The sequence below is a fragment of the Papaver somniferum genome, unplaced genomic scaffold (genome assembly GCF_003573695.1).
Source record: "Papaver somniferum cultivar HN1 unplaced genomic scaffold, ASM357369v1 unplaced-scaffold_114, whole genome shotgun sequence".
NCBI lineage: Eukaryota > Viridiplantae > Streptophyta > Magnoliopsida > Ranunculales > Papaveraceae > Papaver > Papaver somniferum.
The window spans coordinates 5,163,271-5,186,521 of NW_020620381.1; the positions used below are offsets into that span (position 1 = coordinate 5,163,271).

The 23,251-nt window shown below is 36.2% G+C and overlaps 3 protein-coding genes across 3 annotated transcripts; all 3 read right to left on the bottom strand.

Moving 5' to 3' along the window:
* Positions 1 to 10,136: 10,136 nt before the first annotated feature.
* On the bottom strand, positions 10,137 to 10,655 carry LOC113328889. Its single transcript, XM_026575880.1, has one exon. It carries the CDS (start codon positions 10,653 to 10,655, stop codon positions 10,137 to 10,139), a length of 519 nt encoding a protein of 172 aa, XP_026431665.1.
* Positions 10,656 to 15,191: 4,536 nt separating this feature from the next.
* LOC113328890 (putative disease resistance protein RGA1) lies at positions 15,192 to 17,747 on the bottom strand. The gene is made up of 2 exons (XM_026575881.1): positions 17,194 to 17,747; positions 15,192 to 16,623 (listed from the first exon to the last, which is right to left on the bottom strand). The coding sequence occupies exons 1-2, from the start codon at positions 17,745 to 17,747 to the stop codon at positions 15,192 to 15,194; spliced, it is 1,986 nt and encodes a 661-aa protein (XP_026431666.1).
* Positions 17,748 to 17,870: 123 nt separating this feature from the next.
* On the bottom strand, positions 17,871 to 18,488 carry LOC113328891 (putative disease resistance RPP13-like protein 1). Its single transcript, XM_026575882.1, has one exon. The coding sequence runs from the start codon at positions 18,486 to 18,488 to the stop codon at positions 17,871 to 17,873; it is 618 nt and encodes a 205-aa protein (XP_026431667.1).
* Between the last annotated feature and the right edge of the window lie 4,763 nt (positions 18,489 to 23,251).

The following is a 23,251-nucleotide window of genomic DNA, read 5'->3' on the forward strand; positions in this document are numbered from 1 at the left end:
CCATATTCTGGGCCCCTGCAAATCTCCTTATGGCGGGGCCCACCCTCATGAGTCTGGGCGGTTTTAAAATCGTCTAATTTAACTGTTCGTTTAGAAGTACTCCCATATTTATGCCCACAAATCAGAGGTTTGAAGTAGTTCGAATTTGACAAACGGTGAACATTGTATACCCTACTGGATTCTCCTTTAGCAGCCAAATTTACACCATTTAGTAGCTTCATGACATTTGACTTCAATTGAAGGAGGACATATACGTATGATCTACCAAGAAAGTTGCACTGGAATGGCATCAAAGGAGTCATCTCGATTTGACAGATTTGTGGTTTAGCCTATGCATGGAATCTATCAGATAGCTTTTCTAAAATTGCAAAAAGAAAAGCTTTAAATAGAAAATGAGGAATCTAATCTATACATATTCCATCAAGATTATATATGTTCGTACTTTTCACGGTTAGTGCTCCCAATTCTCATTGTTGGCCTCTTGAGCAATGTTTTGCTCACTACTTGAAACAATGAACTTTATGATTAGTACAAGATTCAAGTCAAACATATGGATGGTACATGCGGTCAAAAGAAGCCAAATGGACCAACGAAAAGATGAAAGCATAATAATATCTTATTTGAAAGTGCGTGACAAACTGGCACACAATATTTTGTATGATCGATTAATCAACATTGACTGGCTTAAAAGGTCAAATTAAAGATAGATGCTACTGAGGTTGATGGTGAGACGAGTAGATAGGGGAAAGACGAGTGGAACCATTTATTAGAATAGGTTTATGATATTTCTACGATGCTATAGTTACCTCGTTGAGGTTGACGGTGAGTATGAACTATGGTGTACCAGGTGTATATTTATAGCATTTCTACTAAACCGAAATGAAAACAACTCACCCCTTTAAAACAACTGTGTACGTTCACCACCTTCTCAGTGGTGGTGCATGATAGAAATTCTTTATGCGGATATAAGATAGGATCACATACCTCCAATCATTGTTGATTTGATTGGAATAAATAAAAACCAATAATGAAAACCATAACTCCAGTCCTTTTACAAGTGATGAATGCCAGAAAAAATTATTGAAACAATTATTTCAAGATCTTCCGCTCTCTTACTGTTCCTTATATCCCTTTATTTGATGGTTACAGAAATATGTTGAGCTTGTTTTTCCAGTGAGAGCAGGGACCCTTTTATATCTCCTTAAGTGACTCTTCCATCAAAAGTCAACAGACATGAGAAATAATTCCAATAGACATCTTCTTTCAAGTGAAAGGGACACAACCTAAATGAAGAGACATGTCGGTTACTCGTAACCATTCCTTATTATGATGTGGCACATGGGACACATCACTGTTTTCTAATATTCTCCGACTTGGCCCATGTGATATAATTAGTCGTTCCCCTTAATCTTATATGAAGATCGATATGGCCAGTGATAGTTCTTAATAAAGTGGAACCTAGAAACAAATTTAATGTATGCATCATGGCGGTCAAAACTTCTTTAGCAAGGAATCCCTTCCATGTATTACAATGACATCATTTTCGTAAATAGGTCCATCATAATGACTTTATGAATGAGCACCAATTACTTATTCAGGTCCAACTATTGTCTCTATTGAGACATTTCTAATTTCCCCAAAACCATATGTATGCAACTTGAATGGAAAATATAGAATTTTTATTCCCAAATGCTGCAAGTCACATAATTCAGAAAGTGTGAAAACGCACAATACATAATACACATAAAGGTAACCCATATGCTTAACAAGATCTCAATACAACTGGGGATGTAATCTTTTTGTCAATGGATCTACAAGAATATATAAATTATGTGTTAATGTGCTCCTTAGTCACGTGATTTAACTTAACACATTTTCTGACAAAGCTACTTGATATCGATATGCTAATTCTTACTTCCACTTTTCTTGATGTTGGAGTAGAAAACTGTAGCTGAGTTAACACAGTACAATATTAATGGGTTAGATATATAATCCATAATTCTAAGCCCCGTGATAAAAAATTTGTAACCATATAGATTGTGAGTTTTCGTCGTAACATACTACAAACTCTGCCTTCATAGTTGATATTAAAGTCAACACTTGTTTGACACTATTAAAAACGTAACTTTATCATCCCCAACTATGATGCCATAGTCACATTCTTGAAAATACATTTTATAGTCCGAGGGAATTGCATATTTTCTTTGATCTTGAGGATGTTCTTAATGGAATCTCAACTTTATTAAGGGACAGTTTAAGACCCCCACTAATGTTGCCATCCTCTATAAATCTTGCATTTCTAACACCGACTATTTTCTCATATTATGGTTAGGACAATAAAATTCTAACCCCTTTGGATCGCTCTTCATAGCCAATGAAAAATCCACTTACTGTTCTTGCATCCAATTTTCTTTATTGTGGATCGTACACCCTTACCTCAACTTAAGAACCCCATACATGTACATGTCTCAAACTTGGTTTCCAACCATTCCATAACTAAAAGGGTGGTTTTGGAACTGTTTTACTTGGAACTTGTTTAAAATGTACACAACGGTCTTTAAGGTCTCACTCCACATAGAAATTGGGAGTTAGAGTCACTAATATAATCTTTACCATGTCCATCAATATATGATTCCTTCTTTCAGCTACACCATTTTGTTGCGGAGAGCCATGAGTCGTATATTGAGCAACAATTCCATGTTCTTCAAGGAATTTTGTAAATGAACCTGTTCTTTGTCTTATTTCTGTGTATCTTCCATAATGTTCAGTACCTTTATTTGATCTTACAATCTTTACTACTTTACCAGTTTGTTTCTCTGCTTCTGCTTTAAATGATTTAAAAGCATGTAATGCTTCACTTTTATCATTCAGAAGATAGAGATACAAAATCTTGTATGATCGTCAATAAAGGTGATGAACCTATTTTGACCATTCAAACATGGAGGTGTATACAGTTCACATATATCAATCTGAATGATTTCCAAAGTATTGGAACTTCTCACGGCATATTTCTTTATCTTGTTAATCTGTTTTCCTTTATACAGTCTACATAAGTACCAAAATCAGAAAAATCAAGGGTTTGCAAACAAACTCGTTCACTGGCCTCTTTAGACTTCAGTAGAGAAATGTCCCAATCTTTTGTGCCATAACATATATGATTCTTTATTCACAATACTAAACTTTTTGCCAATACTTTCAGTTGTGGTGCAAAGGTTATGGTTAAAATAAGAATCTAAATTAAGCTTGTATATTTTTTTTTTACAAAACCAACAACATGCGAGTCTTTAACAAACTTAAAAATTCTTAAATTAAATTTAAAACCGAGAAAACTCAAGTCTTAATACATAAATAAGATTTCTAGAAAACAAAGGAATGTAAAAAGTTCTTTTAACATCCAAACGAAAAACAAAGTTAAGGATAAGTTTATAGGCTTCAACAGCTTTTACAATAGAAGACATCTTGTTTCCTGAATAGATGCAAAATTCACTATTTGTCGGTTTCCTTTGGCTGAGGAAGACTTGCATAGTTTTGGCAATGTGAATTGTAAAAACAGAATCAATCCACCAAGTATTGTGATAATCAATCATATTGGATTCAAAACATACTAGAGGCAATGTTTCTTCACGTAGCCTTTGTTTTTGCAGAAGAAGCACTTAATGGGTTTCTTTAAGTTGGTATTATTGACCGAAAAATTATTGTTCTTCTCTTTCTGAGAAGAATTTTCCCCTTTCTCCCCTTGTCCTTTTCCTTGAGAAACTAGATGTGCACTTTCTAGATTCTCCTGCTTCAACCTACCTTCCTCTTAAACACACATAGTCAACAATTCATTCATAGACCATTTTTTCTTTTGTGTGTTGTAACAGATTTGGATGGCCCAAATTGAGATGGTAGGGAAGTGAGTACTAAATGGGCAAGAAAATCTTATGAAAGTTCCACTTCCAAATCCCCAAGTTAAGAAGAAATATCTCTCATCTCCATAATGTGTTCACGTACACAGGGAGTCCCAATATACCTCATTGATGACAATTTTTGAATTAAGGTGCCTGCTAGGACCTTGTCAGAAGTAGCAAATTGTTCTGCAATCGCTTGAAGATAGTCCCTCATGTTGTCACGTTCAGGAATTGAAACTTTGATACTATTATTAATGTGAGACTTGATAAGCATCAAACTTATACGATTGGATCTCTCCCACGGTTCATATGCTGCATTCTCAGCCTGAGTACCCCAGTTACGATAACAATTGGTGGTTCTTCCTCACAGATTGCTAAATCAAGGTTTATGCATCCTAAATACAAGAGAATTTTCTCCTTCCATTCCTTATAATTGTCACCATTCAATATTGGGAATCGAGAAGATGGATCATTAAAAAAAAACAGTTTTCATAGCTACAAATAATAATAGCAAATAATTGTCACAATTAATTTACGAATAAACAAAAATATGGAAAGTCAACAAATGTTTAAAACTTCAAGTTATTGTAACCCTAATATGTGGGTTACAATATCAAATTAAATGCATAATATCATAAATATAAATGACATACATGTATATGATACGTATGATATAAATAATAAATTTAAAATATCAAATTAAATACATCTTTCACATGTGGGCATTAAGAAATTTTCAGTCTAATATTTCATTTAAAATCATACCCCAAACAACACTTAAAGACTTCCATATGGGGCCAAGTCTACCAGAATAGTTGCTTGCAATAGTTTAAAACTTCAAATCTATAAGATGCTGAGGCAAATCTTATAAATTGAACTGATCAACTCTAGATACTTTGATGTGAATTAATATCTAAGTAATCCATAATCAAACAAACTGAAATATCTCCCGTAACATACGAACTAGTAATTTATTATGCATGCATATACGAGTACTACACAATTTCAACAACTTGGCAGAAGCGAAATCCTAGGATAACACGAGATAATTATAAAACAATAATTTCGGATTATAATTTTAATTAAACCTTAATTAATAAGATTTTCAAATATGTTAATCTTAAATTAACGAATCAAAATCTAAGATACCTAGAGATAGCAACGTATTCAGTACTCATGGATTTCATGAACTGTCAAAAAAAATCCTATCGAACATCAAATGTCAAAAGAATCTTATAGAAACTAGATATGGTGTTATCTAATACCCTATACAAACGTATAGTGTATATCAGTGAGATCACACTAACAAGATCACCATGTTAAATTAGGCATAATATGCATGAATTTTGTAATAAGTTTCCTATTTTTTAACCCCAGAATCCATGCAAAATGTTTAGTAAACCATTTCACCCTAAACAAAATGGTCGATGCATATAAGACCGTTTTACATGGATTTAAGATAGTAAGATGTTTCTGAAATCATAAATTACCACATGGCTAGAGATAATTTAGGAAACAACACTTCTATCCGTGCACATCTTATGATTAGATCTAGCAGAATATTGGTTAACTTAACCCATGATACGGGATTCCTATTAACGGTTTAGGTGATCCAAAACATTTTAAAAACAAATAAATCAAACGGCTTGCACCTTAATGCCGTGATAACATGATTCATTTTATTTTGAGAACCCAAACTATTACTGCCACAAATATATGATAATCCCAAATCATGATTATCATCAAATCAAACAAGGACCATAGAAGCCTGTGCTCTGATACCAAATGATAAAAATTCTTTATGCGGAAATAAGATAGGATCACAAATCTCCAGTCATTGGTGATTTGATCCGAATAAATAAGTGGAGAAACTGTAAAACAATAGTTCTATTAGAAAAGGATAAAACCCAGACACACTCAAAAGAGATGTCTTTATACAGACAGAGTTAAAGTGTGACATCTAATGACAACTAAGAAATAACGGACAGTTATAGTTACATGCAAGGTTTTTAAATCGTAAATCGAAACGTGAATCGTATTTTCATTTTTAAGAATCGAATCATATATTGAATCGTGAATCCTAGATTCTAGTTACTTTTATATCACCTTAAGAAATAAAATATAAGAATGTTAATGCAAAAATAATATTGATTTATATACAACTTTAATAAAGAATGTTTAAATTCATTAGATAAAAATTTATATAAGTTCAGAATAAGTTGATTTATATCACAAAAGAACTGGTGGTGTGGTGCTCCGTCCACTAACCAGTGCACGGGAGGTGCTTTCTTCGAATCTCACCCTCCAACTCTTTCATTTTGAATTAAATTGTGCGTGACAACCGGATGGTCAATGGTCAACACGGTCAAGAATCGCATTTGGTGAAAGAATCTTTACGATTTTAAGAAGATTCAATTCATCCAGACAATTTGAATCGATTTGCACTAATCTGAAGCGAGTCGTATGAGTTGACTCGTAAATCGGACGATTTTAAAAACCATGGTTACAGGTATCTTTAACAGAAAACACTTGACTGAGAACTAACTACTGTTAGTATAGTTATTATTCCCCCGCAAGTTGAGCTAGGAAGACATATGAACACTCAACTTGTCACGTAGGAAGTCAAATCTTGCAGAAGATAAGCCTTTAGTGAATATATCTGCAACCTGGTTGCTAGTGGAGATGTAGTAAAGCTTGTGTGTCTTTGAATTAACCAACTCTCTGATGAAGTGAAAGTCAACTGCAATATGCTTCATTTTACTATGGTTAACATGATTTGTAGCCAATGAAATGGATCCAATGTTGTCAGCGCCAATAGTAGGAGTGATAGGAAGAAAAATGTGTAGATTCTTAAGAAGTTGACACACCCATACAATTTCAGCAGCAGTTTGAGCCAATGATCTGTATTCTGCTTCAGTGGAGGATCTTGAAACAATAGCTTGCTTCTTAGAGCTCCAAGTAATGGGGTTTGTACCAAAAAATATGCCAAATCCACGGGTATTGCGTTTGTCATCTGGATTGCCAGCCCATTCAGCATCAGAAAAAGCATTGATAGCAACTAGACCTTTTTGTAAAAGAATTCCATAAGTCAAAGTAGATTTTAAGTATCTAAGAATCCTCTTTGCAGCAGTGAGATGAGTGTCAGTTGGTGCTTGAATGTGCTGACAAACTTGGTTCACAGAGTAAGCAATCTCTGGCCTTGTCCAAGTAATGTATTGAAGTGCCCCAACTAAGGACCTGTACTCAGTAGGATCATATAGAAGAGTGCCATCAGTTCTGCTCATTTTGATGTCAGCAACAACTGGTGTAGAACAAGGTTTTGCTCCTAGCATATTTGTCTTCTAAAGTAAATCAATTATATACTTAGTTTGGTTAAGAAAAATACCCGTAGAATTCCTCTTGACCTCCAAACCAAGAAAGTAATGAACTTCACCCATATCCTTAATAGGAAAATGCTGTTCTATGTCATAAATGACTTCATTTCAGAATTTTTCAGAAGAACCAGTTATGAGGATATCATCTACATATACCAGTATAATTGTAATCTTAGTGTCAGCCTTATGAACAAACAAAGAAGTATCTGCATGAGACATATGAAAACCAAGGGAGAGAACAACATCAACAAGCTTTTCATACCAAGCTCTTGGAGCTTGCTCCATAGATATATATAGATTTATTGAGATTGCATACATAATCAGGATGATCTGGATCCACAAACCTTGGAGTCTGAACCATATAAACTTCTTCCTTCAAGTCACCATGATGAAAATCATTGCTTACATCAAGCTGCTTCACTTTCCAATCAAACTGTACAGCTAGAGAAAGAACTAATCTACTGGTTGTAGGCTTTGCAACATGACTGAAGGTCTATGTGTAATCCAAAACATTCTTTTTGATGAAACCCTTTTGCAACAAGTCTTACTTTGTGCTTATTTAAAGAACCATCAGCATTTTGCTTAACCTTAAAAACCCATTTGCAGCCAACTAGATTTTGAGATGGGTGAGGAGGAACTTTGGTCCAAGTGCCAGCAAGCATTTGTGTATTATAATCATCATGAAGAGATATTCTCCATTATGGAAGTTTGTTAGCTTGAGTGAAACAAGTAGGAGGAGTACAAGAATTCACATGAGCAACATAAGCTGTGGGAAGAAGATATTTTGTGGATAAATGAGCTTTGGGTTTGTAGATATTGTTTTTGGATCTAGTGAGCATATTATGACTGTTAGAAGAGGAATGAGTAGGTATGGAAGAATTGGTAGACTGATGAGAGGAGGAGGAGAGAGGAGAAGCATTAAGCTCACTAGGAATTATAGAAACAGGTGTGGTAGCATCAGAAATATGTGGTGAAGTAGATTGAGATGTAGATATGGACTCAAAGGAAAGTAGTTGATAACGAGTAGAAACTGTAGATGATCTCAACAAATACGGATCAATAGTGGCAGGAATAGGATTTGAAATGGATAGTTTATATGACATTGCAGGAAATAAACTTTCATTGAAATACACATGTCTGGAAATGTAAAACCTGCCAGTGATAGGATCAAGACATCTATACCCTCTGTGAGAGTTAGAATACCCAATAAAGATGCACATTTTGCTTCTAGGATCAAGTTTAGTTGAAGTGTAAGGCCTAAGCCATGGGAAACAAGCACAACCAAAAATTCTAAGAAAAGAGTAATCTGTATTTGTATGAAATAGCTTTTCAAAGGGAGAAATGAAAGACAATGAAGCAGTAGGTAATCTATTTATCAGGAAATTAGCTGTCTGAAAAGCTTCAACCCAAAAAGTGTGAGACAAATTAGACTGAAGTAAGAGAGTTCTACCAAGATCAACAATGTGTCTATGTTTGGATTCAGCTACTCCATTATGTTCAGGAGTATGGGGACAACTAAATTGATGATAGATACCAGAAGAGGATAACAGAGAAGCAAGTTCATTTTGCATGAATTCACCACCTCCATCTGTCCTAATGCATTTGATAGTAAGATTAAAGAAATTTTCAACCATAAGCTTAAAAGAGTTAAAAATGAGCTTGAAATCTGATTTATTATTCATGGGATAAATCCAACAGTATTTGGTACAAGCATCTATGATATTACAGTAATAGTTGTAACCACTGACTGATGGAACATGACTAGGTCCCCAAAGATCCATATGCAAAATATGCAATGGAGTACTAGAATGAGAAACATACATAGAAAATGGAAGTTTATGTAATCTCCCTAATTGACATTCATTACAAACTAAATTTTGAGTAGATAAAGGAATCCCAGAAGAGTGACAGATTCTTTGTAAAGATTGAAAAGATGGATGACCAAGCCTCTAATGAAGCTAAGTAGATGTAACAGTGTTGCAGGACAAAGCATGAAGTGCTGGAGTGGATGTGAATTTGATAGGGTATAGTCCATGTTTAGCTAACCCTTGGAAAATTGTCCTCCCTGATTTGAGATCCTTCACAGTGAAATCAGCAGAAGTAAAAGTGATGCTAAAATTATTGTCACTTGTGAATTTTTGAACAGATACAAGGTTTTGAGCAGAACTTGGCATATGTAAAATACTGGGAAATAACACTCTATTGTCATGCAGAAAACCAGAGGTATGTGCAATAGCATTGATAGACATACCTTGCCCATTAGATGTGTTAATTTGATCTTCGTCAGAGTAAGATCCAACATGTTCAATGCATGAAGTAGTAGAAGAGACATGGTGTGTAGCACCAGAGTCTACATACCAAGGATTAGCACCACCAATATTAGATGCAGCAAGCATAGCATGAAGATTCTATGGAGGTTGTCTTCCTTGATATGAAAAGTTAAGCCTGTTGTTGCACTCATATGCAGTGTGACCATATTTGTTACAAATTTGACATAGAGGAGGCCTCTCATTGTTGAAAGATTGAGGTCTAGGAATAGAATATGGTGGAATTGTATTAGGTGCTGGAGACGAAAAAGAAGGCTTAGGTGTATTTTAGTTGTGTTGAGATGTGTTATGTTTATAATTTGGGTTGAAAGGTTTCTTTCCCTTGTAATTTTCACTATGACCAGTAACAGGGTTGAAATGTGATGGAAAAGATTTTGATCCTGAACTATTGTTGTTTGCATAGAAGGCAGTGGTTGTAGGTAAAGATTGTTGATGATTATTAGACACAACTACTTTTTCACTGATCAGGAAGTTGTGCAATTCAACACTAGAGACTGGTGGATTGCGATTTCTGATTGAAGTGAAAAAGAAAGAGAAAGAGTGATTCAACCTCCTAAGATGACAACAAAAAGTTCATCATATGAAATTTTAGACCCAGTAGCAGCTAACTCATTGGAGATTTTCTTGATTTCGTCCAAGTATACAGAAACAGATTTTGATCCTTGTTTAATACCTTGAAGATGAGTTCGTAACTGAATTGTATGAGTTGTTGAGGTTCTTGCAAATCTGGACTCAATATTACGCCAGAGTTCATGTGAAGAGGTAGCACCAGCAAAGTATGGAATCACAGCTTCCGCAACTGTTGATTGAATCCACAAAATTATAGTTTGATCTTTATCACACCAAGCAACATACAGAGGATTTTCAAGTTGATTTGTACCACGACCAGTGAATTGAGATGGATAAACATGAGATCCATCAAGAAAAGAAAGAATTTGAAACTTACGAATTACCGGCATCAACAGAGATTTCCAGGTGATGAAGTTGTCATCTCTGAGCTTGAGGTGTATCAAATTAGCTAATTGATGAATATGAATTGCTGTGATATCAGAAGTATTTGACATTGTCGATGATTCTAAATCTGGAAACGTTTGAATCATTAAACAGAAGAAACTGAAGAAGAAATCTTTGAAGAATTAGAGATCAAGAACTGAGTAAACGTAGTAATTGTGTTTTGATTGTAGCGGAAACGAATTACTTTACCAAGATCGAAAAAGAAAACCTAATGTTTTCCATCTGATACCATGGAGAAACTGTGAAACAATAATTCTATTAGAAAAGGATAAAACCAGACACACTGAAAAGAGATGTCTTTATACAAATAGAGTTAAAGTGTGACAACCAACGACAGCTAAGAAATAACTGACAGTTACAATTACAGGTATCTTTAACAGAAAACACCTGACTGAGAACTAACTACTGTTAGTATAGTTATTAATAAGAACCAATAATGAAAACCGAAAGTCCAATCCTTTTGCAAGTGATGAATGCCAGAAAGAAGTACTAAAACAATTATTTCAAGATCTTCTGCTCTCTTATTGTTCCTTATATCTCTCTGTTTGATGGTTACAGAAATATGTCGAGCTTGTTTTTTCCAGTGAGAGCAGAGACCATTTTATATCTCCTTAAGTGACTCTTCCATCACAAATCAACAGGCATGAGAATTAATTCCAATAGACATCTTCTTTCAAGTGAAAGGGACACAACCTAAGTGAAGAGACATGTCGGTTACCCGTAACCATTCTTTATTATGATGTGGCACATGAGTGTTTTCTAATAATACATTGCTTTAAAAAATGGACATGCAGAAGCAGGGACGGAGCTAAGTAGAGCTCAGGGGTGGCCCCCGCCCCCCTGTTTTTGGTTAATTCCTTACTGATCCTTTAGAATTATTACTAATTAAAAGAAAAATCTCTTAATAAGCCCCCCTAAATAAATATTTTTGTCAATTAGCCCCCTTGTATGGAATTTCTGGCTCCCTTCCCTGCGCAGAAGTAAAAGACGTGAAGATTTTCATAGAATTAGTTTTGAATAAATTGACATTTCCCGTTTCCAAAGCAATGGACCACCAAATGAGAAAGTGAGAAATGTGTATAAGAGGGTGCGCAGCTTCTTTCTGTTATACTAACATGAGTAATCACCATAGATTCTCAACTCAAGTATTGCTTCTTTGTCTCTTCATGGTTCTCTGATCAATAAGAATACATCATTAAGTGTTCAAGATCATTGTACATTTCTTGAACCCACAACATCTGTTGTACCATCTTTTCCAATTGAATTAATTTATGCGGACAACATCATCGTGAGTGGCTATCATCATCATAAAGACTACCCATGCATAATGGATCACCAACCATCGATCGGTCGGTTACCGTCTTTCAACATGAATGGTTAACAATGATTTAGGATTATTGTTGGGTTGTCGTTAACCATGACTTAGCAGGTGAAGAAGTTACGAGAAGAGCTCAATACGACCAGCCAAAGTAGTAGACGGCAAAGATATAATCTCTAGCTAGATTACAAAATTATAAGAACCATTAGAAGAACAATAATAAAGTTACATTAAGAAAATCACTTCCAATCTTGGGTTGGACTATCTATACTATCATTTTATTCTCTACTTGGTCTAAATTAGTTCCTCCTAATTCCATTTCGCAACGATAGACAAAGTACCTGCCCCTAAATATAGGATGCAAATGTAAGCATTTTGTTCTCTTGAAGTGCATGGTCCATGAAAATAGCTGCCAAGAGGTCCACCAGTGACGTATATATAAGGAATCCAGATGCAGCTGAATCCGGAAGTAATTGTACAACAAGAATCGAAGACTAGTATATACCAGCTGGAGTAGTTAGTGCGAAAATTGCTGACATCCATGCAACATATTTGGTATTGAATCGGGCTTGTGTTATGCTTCCACCGAGTCCTACACGTGACTGTGACCGTGTGTTTCTTGAAGAACCTCCTCTATTTCATGCATTGCTTCGGTTTCATGTTCTCCAACAGTTTGCTCATTCATCAGTTCAAGTTCTGTTTTATCTCTCTTTAGTTTTGTCTTCAATTCTGATGTATAGTAACCTGTAGCGAATGTAACAAACACCATTCCAAGAAAACCCGTAAATGGAAAATTTCCCCTTGGGTTCTCTTGCAAACATGGAGAAGCTAAGTCGTCAAAAGCATCAGGTAAAATACGAATAAATCCTGTAGCTAATATTACACCAGTGGAAAACGATTTTCAATGAAGAATGAAAAGGACAGAAGAGAAGTGTGTTATTCAGAGGAAACCAAGACAAGTCGAAAAAAGGATCTGATTTTCATAAGATTTGATTTGTTAATACGACCCTTCTTTGGATTCTGGCATTTCAGTTTTCTCCAACATTTCAGTATTCGCTTCTCTGGATCCATTCATAATCCGACTCAAGAGATATAAAATCTACCAAATATGCAGCAAGAAAACTCAACCAGCAGCTAAGAGGAACTGAGAAAACAGACTAGCAAAAGACCTTAAGATGAACAATCAAAAAGGAAAATCAGAGAATTCTGTGCAAGAAGTAGAATAACCACAGAATCTTATATTAATAGAACTACTGAAACACCCTAGTTATTTAAGTAAACACATAATTACCTCATAAATATTTAGTTTATTCATCCATTTTTAGCTTGTTTGGAAGTAAGCAGTTGAACAGTCTCTTCTGCATGCATGTTTAGTTTATGCACACAAATCAGAGGTTTGAAGTGGTCCGAATTTGACAAAGGGGGAACAATGCATACCCTACAGGATTCTCCATTAGCAGCCAAATTTACAGTACCATTTAGTCGCTTCATGACATTTGACTTCAGCTGTGGGAGGATACGTTTATGATCTAATAAGTAAGTTGCAGTGGAGTGGCATCAGTGACTCATCGTGATTTGACAGACTTGTGGTTTAGCTTATGCATGGAATCTATCACATAACTTTTCTAGAACTGCAATAAATAAGTTCTTTAATAGAAGATTAGGAATCTAATCTATACGTATCCCTTAAAGATTATATATGTTCGAACTTTCCAAGGTTAGTGCTCCCAATTGTCATTCTTGGCCTCTTGAGAATGTTTTGCTCACTACATGATGAAACAATGAACTTTATGATCAGTACAAGATTCAAGTCAAACCTATGGATGGCACATGTTGTTAAATGAAGTCAAATGGGCCAACAAAAGATAAAGCATATATTTGCTTATTTAATGGACCAAACTGGCAAACAGAACTTTTGTATTATTGACATTGCATGACTAGCTTAAATGGTGAAATTGAATATAGTTGCCACTGAGGCGAAAGGAGATCAAGTAGACAGGGGAAAGATGAGCCGAACCTTTTGTTAAAAAGGCTTATGAGATTACTCTAGCTTACAATGGTATAGTTACCTCATTGTGGTTGACGTGAGTATGGTGTAGTGCAGTGCTATTTGTACCATTTTTGCTAAACTGAGTTAAAGGCAGCTTTGGTCACCCCTTAAAACAGGAGTGGATGTTCCACACTTTCTCATTGGTGGTGCATTAGTTTGGAAAATTGACATGTAGGAAAAAGAGAGAGGATGTTTTATAGAATTGGTTTTGAATAAACATCTCCACTTTCTAATTCCCTCTATGCTTTCAAGAGGTGTTTTAAACTCAGCTATAAGTCGGATATCATCTGCCCATTAAGATTGTTGACCAAGTTACGTATTTTTGGCTCCTACATATATTTAGCAGGATGAATTATACACTTTCCGGATTGTGGATGCTCTGAGTGGATGCATTTTGTTTTCACTTATTCCAATGAAATGCTACTATAGACAGTAACCAATAGCGAAGGGAAATAGGAACCTGCACAACTATAAATTCCTGCTAGAATTAACAATGAAATTGCTTCTAGAAATCTCATTTGCAGCAAGCTTTAAAATCACACTGCCCCTAACAACCACAAGGAAGGACGCATTTGCAGTAGTACCCGCTGCTCAATGGTTTACGCAGGAGATGCAGCTATTGCAAATCTCCTCAAAACAACGACTGATGCTGAACTGAATGTGTTCCTAATGAGATGTATAGATAGTAAGTATTTCTGTAAGATTTAGATAGATTTATGCAGAGATCAAAAGAACAATATACTCAACAGAGAACTGTAATCTTAAAGTCTCGATAACATACAAACACCGGAAATTTACCTAAGCGAAAGATTTTTTTTTTTTTTTACCTAAAAGATTAAAGCTTTATTGAAGGGGAAAACAAGTACGGACAGAAAGTGCACTTCAAAAGAGACGGCGTAACAGCCAAACCTCAACACAAGAAGAAAACACTAAGGCAACAGCCCAACAGGAAACCAAAAACAACCAACTAAATCACTGCCTGCATGCTCTTAGAACTTCGTCTTCGCAGGGGTTCTCTTTCCGCGACCTAATAACTCTTACTAGTCTCACGATTCCATAATAGTATAGCACGTTCCTTGTCAGTTTATGAGCACCTGAAACTGTCAACGATACCCCCATACATGTTCTCATTTCCTCCCAAGAAAATCAACTTCTAGTGACCCAAGAAAGGAGAGTGATGTCTTGAGATCATAGGGTATAGATTCCTTATTCAATTTATCACACCCGAAGAGAAGTCCATAACCGTAAATCCGGTAGAGCTGTTAAAACAGGACACCACCATAGTTCCAATTTGTGGAGAGAACTATCGTTGTTGTTTGGATCATCATTTTCACGAAAACCTTCAAACTCGGTGCAATTACTAATCTTTAGAGAACGAAGATTGGGAGTATTTTCTTGGAATAGTGCGCCCAGTGAGAAGTATATTAACTCTGGAGATTCTGATATATCGATGGATGTCAGGGAGGTCAGACACCCCCCTCCTCCAAAGATTGAGTTTACTGCCTTGCCGTTGGTTTGCCATAATTTCAACTCCTTAAGAGAAGGAAATGAGTTTGGTGCAATTCTCAAATTCGGACAATCCTTCATATTTAGCTTCTCAAGTAGAGGGAAGGAATCAACAAAAGAATGAGATGAAGGATGAGCTACCCATTCCTCAAGATTTTCCATATTAGAAATTGACAACTTAACTAACGAAGGGAATACTGATGATATTGCAGTTGTAGTAGAGTTCTGGATACTATTATCTTCTTCTTGTCGTTCTTCTGGCTGGTAGTAAAATTCTGTACCCAGATGCTTGACTGAATACATTCTCCAAATCCAAAGATCTCTAAGACATGGGAGCATACCTAGAGGTGGAAGCTTCACGCAGCTTCTGCAGTTCCATAAATTTAATGAAACCATATTCGGAAGCAGGCAATTAGACGATGAACGACACATCCACTTCGGAAGATTTAAACCAGAGAATCCATGTATTTCCAGCATTCTCAAATTGGGGTGAGGCTGAAGACCCTCCAACACCATGTGATCATCTTCATCGAATCCATCACAAATCCAGTATAGATATAGTTCTCTTAAGTTTTGCTTATCCTTTAACTTTGCTCTCTTTGCATCTTCTATTCCTCCTCTCACATTTTCTAGATTTCTTACGCGTAACACCTGAAGGGAGTCGAGGACTGCCAACTCTTCAATTCCACTATGACCACTTCTGCGTGCCTGAATATCTGCTTCTTCCCTTACCATGTACCACTCCAATATTTCAAGGCAAGTTAGCTTTTCCACACCTTTGGGCATTGTATCACCATATCTAAACTGACTAAACTGTTTTAGTTTCGGCCAGTTCTTGATTTCATTGGGAAGCTTACAGTGGTGATTTCCAAAATTCACTATCTCCAAGTTACAAAGGTTGCTAATGCAAGATTCAGGCAATACTTTGATATCAGTATATGACAAATCAAGGCAGCTTAATCGTGTCAAAGCTCCTAGTTCTGTAGGCAAGGCATCTAAGCTACCACAAATCCTAAATGACAACGTCATTAAATTGCTAATGCAAGTGATAGAATCAGGTATTCTTGTAATTGCTGAACCTGAAACGTCAAGGTAACCTAGTTGTTTTAACATCCCAATATTTTCCGTTAAGGCTTCGAATTCCCTGCACTCATGGAGATCCAATTTCCGCAAATTAGTGAGGTAAATGATAGAATCAGCAGGCAGGACTTTAATATCTGATTTTGAGATATCGAGATTGTTGGAAATTGTATTTTGTAATCTAGAGTTGTCTAGATTAGTTTAGAGGAGTGCAGAGAATTCTACACAGTGATGGTTGTGGAGTTAGGTAGTTTGAATAGTTTAGAAGTTTCTAGAGTTAGCTACAGTAACTCAAGTATAGAAAAGTCTAAAGTTAGCTTAGTCCAGAGAGTTCTATAATGTGAACAGATGTGTAATTGGTAATGTGGTTTACAAGTGTTCTCTAGAAGTATCTAGAGGTTGTCAGGTCGGTCTTGTAGTGCCTATAAATAGGCAGTGATACATTCATTTGTAATCGTAACGAAGCAAGAAGTTAGTAATAAGATTAAGAGTTCGTTGAGAGGTTAAGTGTTAGTCTTGCTTCTTAGGAGCTCTGTACGAGCAATACAACCATGCTCGTATATCTCCTAAATTTGTTCCAAAATTCCAACAGAGATGCCTCAAATTTCATAAGCGACCAATCTCACCAAGAAACCTGGAAACATTTGAGCAACTTCGCAATATCAACGTCTGCAAGTTGTGAGAATGACTTAATGACACATCATGTGCTAAATCAAACTCACAATTTGAGAGGTCCAGGAGCCTTAAATACTTAGACTTAAGATTCGAAAAGGAAAATTTTGCATGCCAACCACCGAGCGGATGTAATACGCGTAAATGCTTAGCAGACAATAAATTATTGACTTGTGAATGATTCTTCGGATCAAGAGCAACAATTGTTCGCAAATTCTTTGCCTTACTGAGGAGCACTTCGGTAGTTGTTATTGATGATCCTTTGTCACATACCAGTTGTAAACGACGAACTTGTGAAAACTCTTCTTTCCCAATCCCAAATTCATTGCGGTCTACAACACTCATTGCAAGATCATGCACAAGATCGTGCATCTTACATCGAAGGATGACACCAAGTTCATCCTTCTGTATATCCTGAAAGAAGGAGTTCCACACCAAAAACTCAAAATAATCATTTCGTATATCTTCAAAGGATCTGTTATAAACCTCATTGGACTGAAGGAATCCCTCTGCCATCCACATATGAACCAATATCTCTCTTTCAATTCTCCAGGCTTTCGGAAATAAACAACAGTACGTAAAACATTGTTTCAAAGGCGAAGATAAGTTATCATAGCTCATCCAGTACTAGAAGATAAGTTATGCAACTTTTTGGCTGCGTGTCATGACTAATAATTTGCTGCCTTCACCACCAAAGGCAAGGACTCTCTTTAGTTTTTTCCAATCTTCGGAGTCTTCGTTCCATAGATCATCCAGTACTAGCAGGTATGTCTTTCCAATTAGTTTCTTCTTAACTTGTCTTGCCAGCACATCAACATTTGATGGATCTCCACATGAAACACTGATAATGGACTCCATAATTTCTTTTAAGATCCTATAGACATCAAACTTGTTTGATACACAGACCCACATTTTCTGTTCAAAATATGTTTCTACTGAATTGTCCTGGTATATCAACTGAGCTAATGAACTCCTACCCAGATCCCCCATACCCACAATGGACACGACTGAAAGTTTCTCTTCGTGAGAAGAATTGTGTGGCTCTGAAGAAAACGTTTTGTCAGTCAGCATCTTTACTATGTCTGATCTTGCATCCTCCCTGCCTATAATTTCAGAACCATCTACAACAGATGTAGTTAGCCGGTTACGCTGCTCTCTAGTTTGATCAATTTGAGAAGTAGCATTCAACGTATATCTGACTTGATCATTGTAAATTTCATCTAAGCTTCTTTTTATGATTCGGATTTTACCAGCCATCTTAAAGTGAAATGTAAGTGGATTAGAGGATTTACTAATAAAATCGCGTACCTTGTGCTTGAGCTGACTTCCTCTTTGGCAACGGCGCATGGTTTCATAACAGAATTCATCCATAACATCATCGGCATATCATAAACAACATCTTTAAGCCTTCTCAACCAAAGTCTGACAGTAGCATCAGTTACTTGTTTCTCCTCCGCATCAGAAATCAAAGCTTGAATTGACTCTAAGGTTTTCCCCAGCTTTCCTTAAATCATCTTTAACACCCCATGCCTGGCCAATTTGTTGAGAAATAGCCGGGAGCAGTTTCTTCAAGATTTCAGTCACACCATTAACAAGAATCCCTTCCGAAACCGTCATAGAATAAGTCGAATAGACAGACATTGGATTACTGAATATACGAAGATGATGAGATAATAGAGAGCGCAGAAGATAAATTTTTCTAAGATGGATAGTTTCAACCACACAATGCCAATTATCAAAAGCTATAATGAATGCTAGAGTGATAAAATCATGGCACATGGGACAATATTCTTGTCATTATCAGGTCAGTAAGTGGTAGTCATATCCTTACTTTAACTCGATCACTATACACACCAAATTTGACAAATATCACCGCACATTCGTACTTGGGCATATATGACAATTATAGGTTTTTTTTTTTTTTTTTTTTTGATCGGTAGAGAATTCGGTGTTGACAATTTTCGAACTCAGGTCACTGGTATAATTACCCAATGACTTTATCAATATACTACAGTGACACCGCCATTTACAGTCTATCTTAAAAAGTAAAAAAGAGAAATCTGGGTGGTGATTTTGGTTTACAAAAAACTAACAAGTTTTGCAAATTCTGATAACTAAACCGCTTGAAGTGGAACCAGAGAAGGAATTCCCTGATTCATGTTATACATGCTAATTCAAGCATTTTAGAGCATCTAATTAAATGTTGCACACTACTGTCACTTTTCAAGTATCTTCGAATAAAAATGACCAGCTTATAATCCACCAGAAATAATTTCTGCACAGCAAATGTACCGTGTAAGAGGGGAGTGGGGCCCACTCCTACCCCACTCCTAATCCCATTGTTGAGAGGTGCTCCCAGGACCATTGGATTCCCCGGAAATGCACATTGGGGTGTAAATCTCCCGGAAGTGCACATTGGGGTGCAAATCTTGGGTGGGTCTATCATTGCTGATAATCCACTTACCATGAGTAAAGGATGATACAAATTTTCAAAGTTCCCTTTTTACTGCATTCAACCCGCACCACAAAAACAATGAAATTATTAATTAAACTAAAGAAAATTATTGAATTTGTCTTCTCAGTTATTGCATTTTGAAAGAAGAGCAAAGGTCTGGAATATTATATATTTCGTGTAAAGGTGCAAATAATGTTGGAATCTTTATAAACTTCTCAACCATGTGCGTTTCGGGTATTAGGATGAACGGCCGAGTGAGTTATCATATTTTTACAAGTTTAGCCTCCCTGGTAGAGTTAGGAAGAGCACTGTTGGGTTAGGTTACTTGGGAAAAAAAATGGGTCGATGTTATCCATGTTCTTTTCCGCTGATAATTTCTTCCCATTTTTCTCAGTTTCTCCTTTATCTTATGCAAGGTTGCAGAGTCTTTGAATGGGTTCAAAAGAAACACAACAGACAACTATGGCTCCAACACGTCTCATCTTCTGATTTTCTTGTTGTTAGACATGCAGAGTGATCTTTACATGGGTAATTGAGTTTGATTTCTAATTCTTTTTTATTGGAATTTCTGATATACATCAAGGAATTTAGTGCAGACATCTTATCTGATGTATGACATGAGGGTTTGTTGTCCTAATTGAGACTTGTCCTTAAAATATGATAACGCTAAAGAACATTGGCTTGGTTACTGTTGTATTTTGGATTTACTCAGAAACTCTAAAATGAGTCCTATCTAGAGAATTTTAAGTACAAAATTGTGTAAGTTCTAGCTAGCACTCAATTGTGACATTAAGCTGTGTAGTTATCTTGATGTTGTATTGCAATCGGGACAACCATGTACCAAATCGGTGCTAGCTAGACTACTTAAAGAGGTGACTCCACTGTGTTAATCTACTGTTAGGAGACCCATATAGGTTCGATGCTTAGTGGTTGATGTGGGAATGCATATTCCATTTTAGTATTCACTCATTTATGTGTGGGACTCGATCCCCACTCTTTCCCTAATGTTAGTCACTTTTCACGGTATGTTGTTAGGTACTTTAAGGAGTCTTCGTAGTCTATGTTAAATTTCTTTTCAGCAGTATTGAGCTAATACCAAAAAAAATATCAGTCATCTTCATTTGCGTCTGACATTTGGTTCTTGAACTTCAGGTAAAACAAGGAAATGAGCTGATACCTAAATAAATAGCTATCCTGGACACCAGTATTGAGAAACCAGGCTTTCTTGGGCATATTTTCTGCCACGAAGTTCACGTTAATAAGGAAAGCAGTGCATCTTGTGTTTCATATGGTCCTATAAAATAAATTGGGTAACTCGATAGCACGGTCGTATAATTTAAATGGGTAAGTTATTTTTGAAGGCACTATAAATTACGACGGGTAACTCGCTTCGATGGTAGTATAAACTAAACTAGGTACCAATACCAGTCTGTAGCATAATTTTTTTTGGGTACATTGTTTTAAGTTCCAACGGAATTGGTTTGTGCTCCTGCATAGAGGGTTTTATGAAGTCTATTCAGGTTTGTTATACCTGTTGATCTTTGTGTTTGCTTATAAAAGGGTGTTTTTTGAAGTCTGTTCTGTGTTTTATTTTCTTTTCTATTCAATACATTAAGCTTGGACCTCTAAGGTAATAACTGATTTCTGGTTGACATGATGTTGCTGGTGGTTGTTTAGATTTAGGGGCGGTGAGTGGACTTGGAAGCCCTTCATTTAGATGACCGAGCGGACAAGTTTGACGTTGCACGTTAAATTCTCCTTGAGTCTGGTCCAATCTTCTAGTAATTGAAGTTGACAGACTACGTATGGAAGTACTTTCTGAAGCCTTTGCTGTTTGATTTCAGTTTAGTTAAAATTTTGAGTAAGTTGTTCAATTACGTTTCTGCACTTATTTTTACGGACTCTCATAGATTGTCTTCTTTTTGCAGGATTTGGTCGTTGTGCGCTCATCGATCGCCACTGACTTGTGAAGGTAATTTAATGATGATGTTGAGTTGGATAGTGGAACCATGTCATGACTGGCCTTTTGCATTAGCAGGTACTAAGATCCATGTCTTAACTATGGTACCGAATGAAATTGTTAGTCCTTGAGGTGAATGAAACTGTGTTTCAGTTGATTCTAAGTGAATCTCTAACATTCAAACAAAGTAAATGGTTATGTTCAATTTGACAACGTTACTAACCATAGCCTTTTTCCTACTTTGATATCTCTCAAATGAATCATCTAACAGTGAAGGAATTGCTTTGGAAGTTCCTAATATATGTATAAGTAAGTAGGTTTGGTTTTACAAGCGTTTACTCTTACAATTTGCTATGTAGATTGTGATTTCTTGAAATGAATACCGAGTTTTTATGATCATATGGAAGAGTTTTTGGTTGTGAAAGCTCTAAGTACTTTATGCAATTATTATTGGTTATAAGACTGAACTCTGTCTACCCAGTGATGCAAAGATCTCGCCTGGTAGGGGTATCAGATCTATCAGGAGGGAGTCTCAGGTACATAATTGAGTGTTACTTGTTTTGTGTAGAACTTATATGTTGAACACTTGAATCCCGTCCTACTTTTGTTGATTGTTTGCAGGACTAAGAAGCCTTAATTTAGGTCAATTGTTAGTGCTACTTTGGAAGTGATCCAGAAGAGAATAACCGAGAAGGAAGAAGTTAGAGTGCAGGTCGTGAGGCCGTTCTATGGTATGGTTTCGTGATGTGTTTTCTGTTCATTGATTAATCAGCATAGTCTCTATAGATGTTCATTGATGGAGTTTCTGCTTACTGATTTTGTATTGCATGATATCTTTAGTAAAATCAAGGATGACAAGAAGCCTGAAGTTTTCACCAAGCAAATATTTGCTCGCTTTGGTTTACTTTTCAGGTTAGTTGCTTTCAGCAATGCGAATGACTGAGTTTCCATTTGTGCCTTTTTCAACCAAGGACTTTCTTCATATGTATGTAACTACTTGTACGTTTTTTCTGCATAGCTCTCGGCTTGCACCGGTTTAATCGTCGTATTCGTCCACAGCTAATTGAGAATGAGAGGACTTCGGAAGATGAATTGAACAATTTTGAAGATGTGAGGAATTTTGATGAATGAATGAATTTTAATTGCATATCCCTCGGAGTCTTGAGTGTCTCTGAAACTGATTAAGGGTGTCTTCTGTCTTTTTCTTAATATGGCAAAGCTGTGAACTTCTATTGTAGTATCCTGCCATGGAGTTTGTTGTGACTAATGTAGTCAATATTGGATTTTGGTGAATATCGGTCGAGTACCGAGGCACGATATTTCGGTGAATACCGGCGAAATATCGGCCAATACCGGCGAAATACCGGCCAATACCGGCAATCTCGGTGAAACATCGAAACTGATATTATCGGCGGTATCTCGGCCATCTTGGTCGATATTAACTACATTGGTTGTGACTTATATTCAATTCTATCTACCATCTATTTGAACTTAACTTCTATTTGAACTTTAAGTATGACAATTATCATTTATATACCTGACAGTTACGTTTGCTGCATACCATGGGTTTAAGCATTTGTATGAGATGGCAGCATTTCCTTCAAC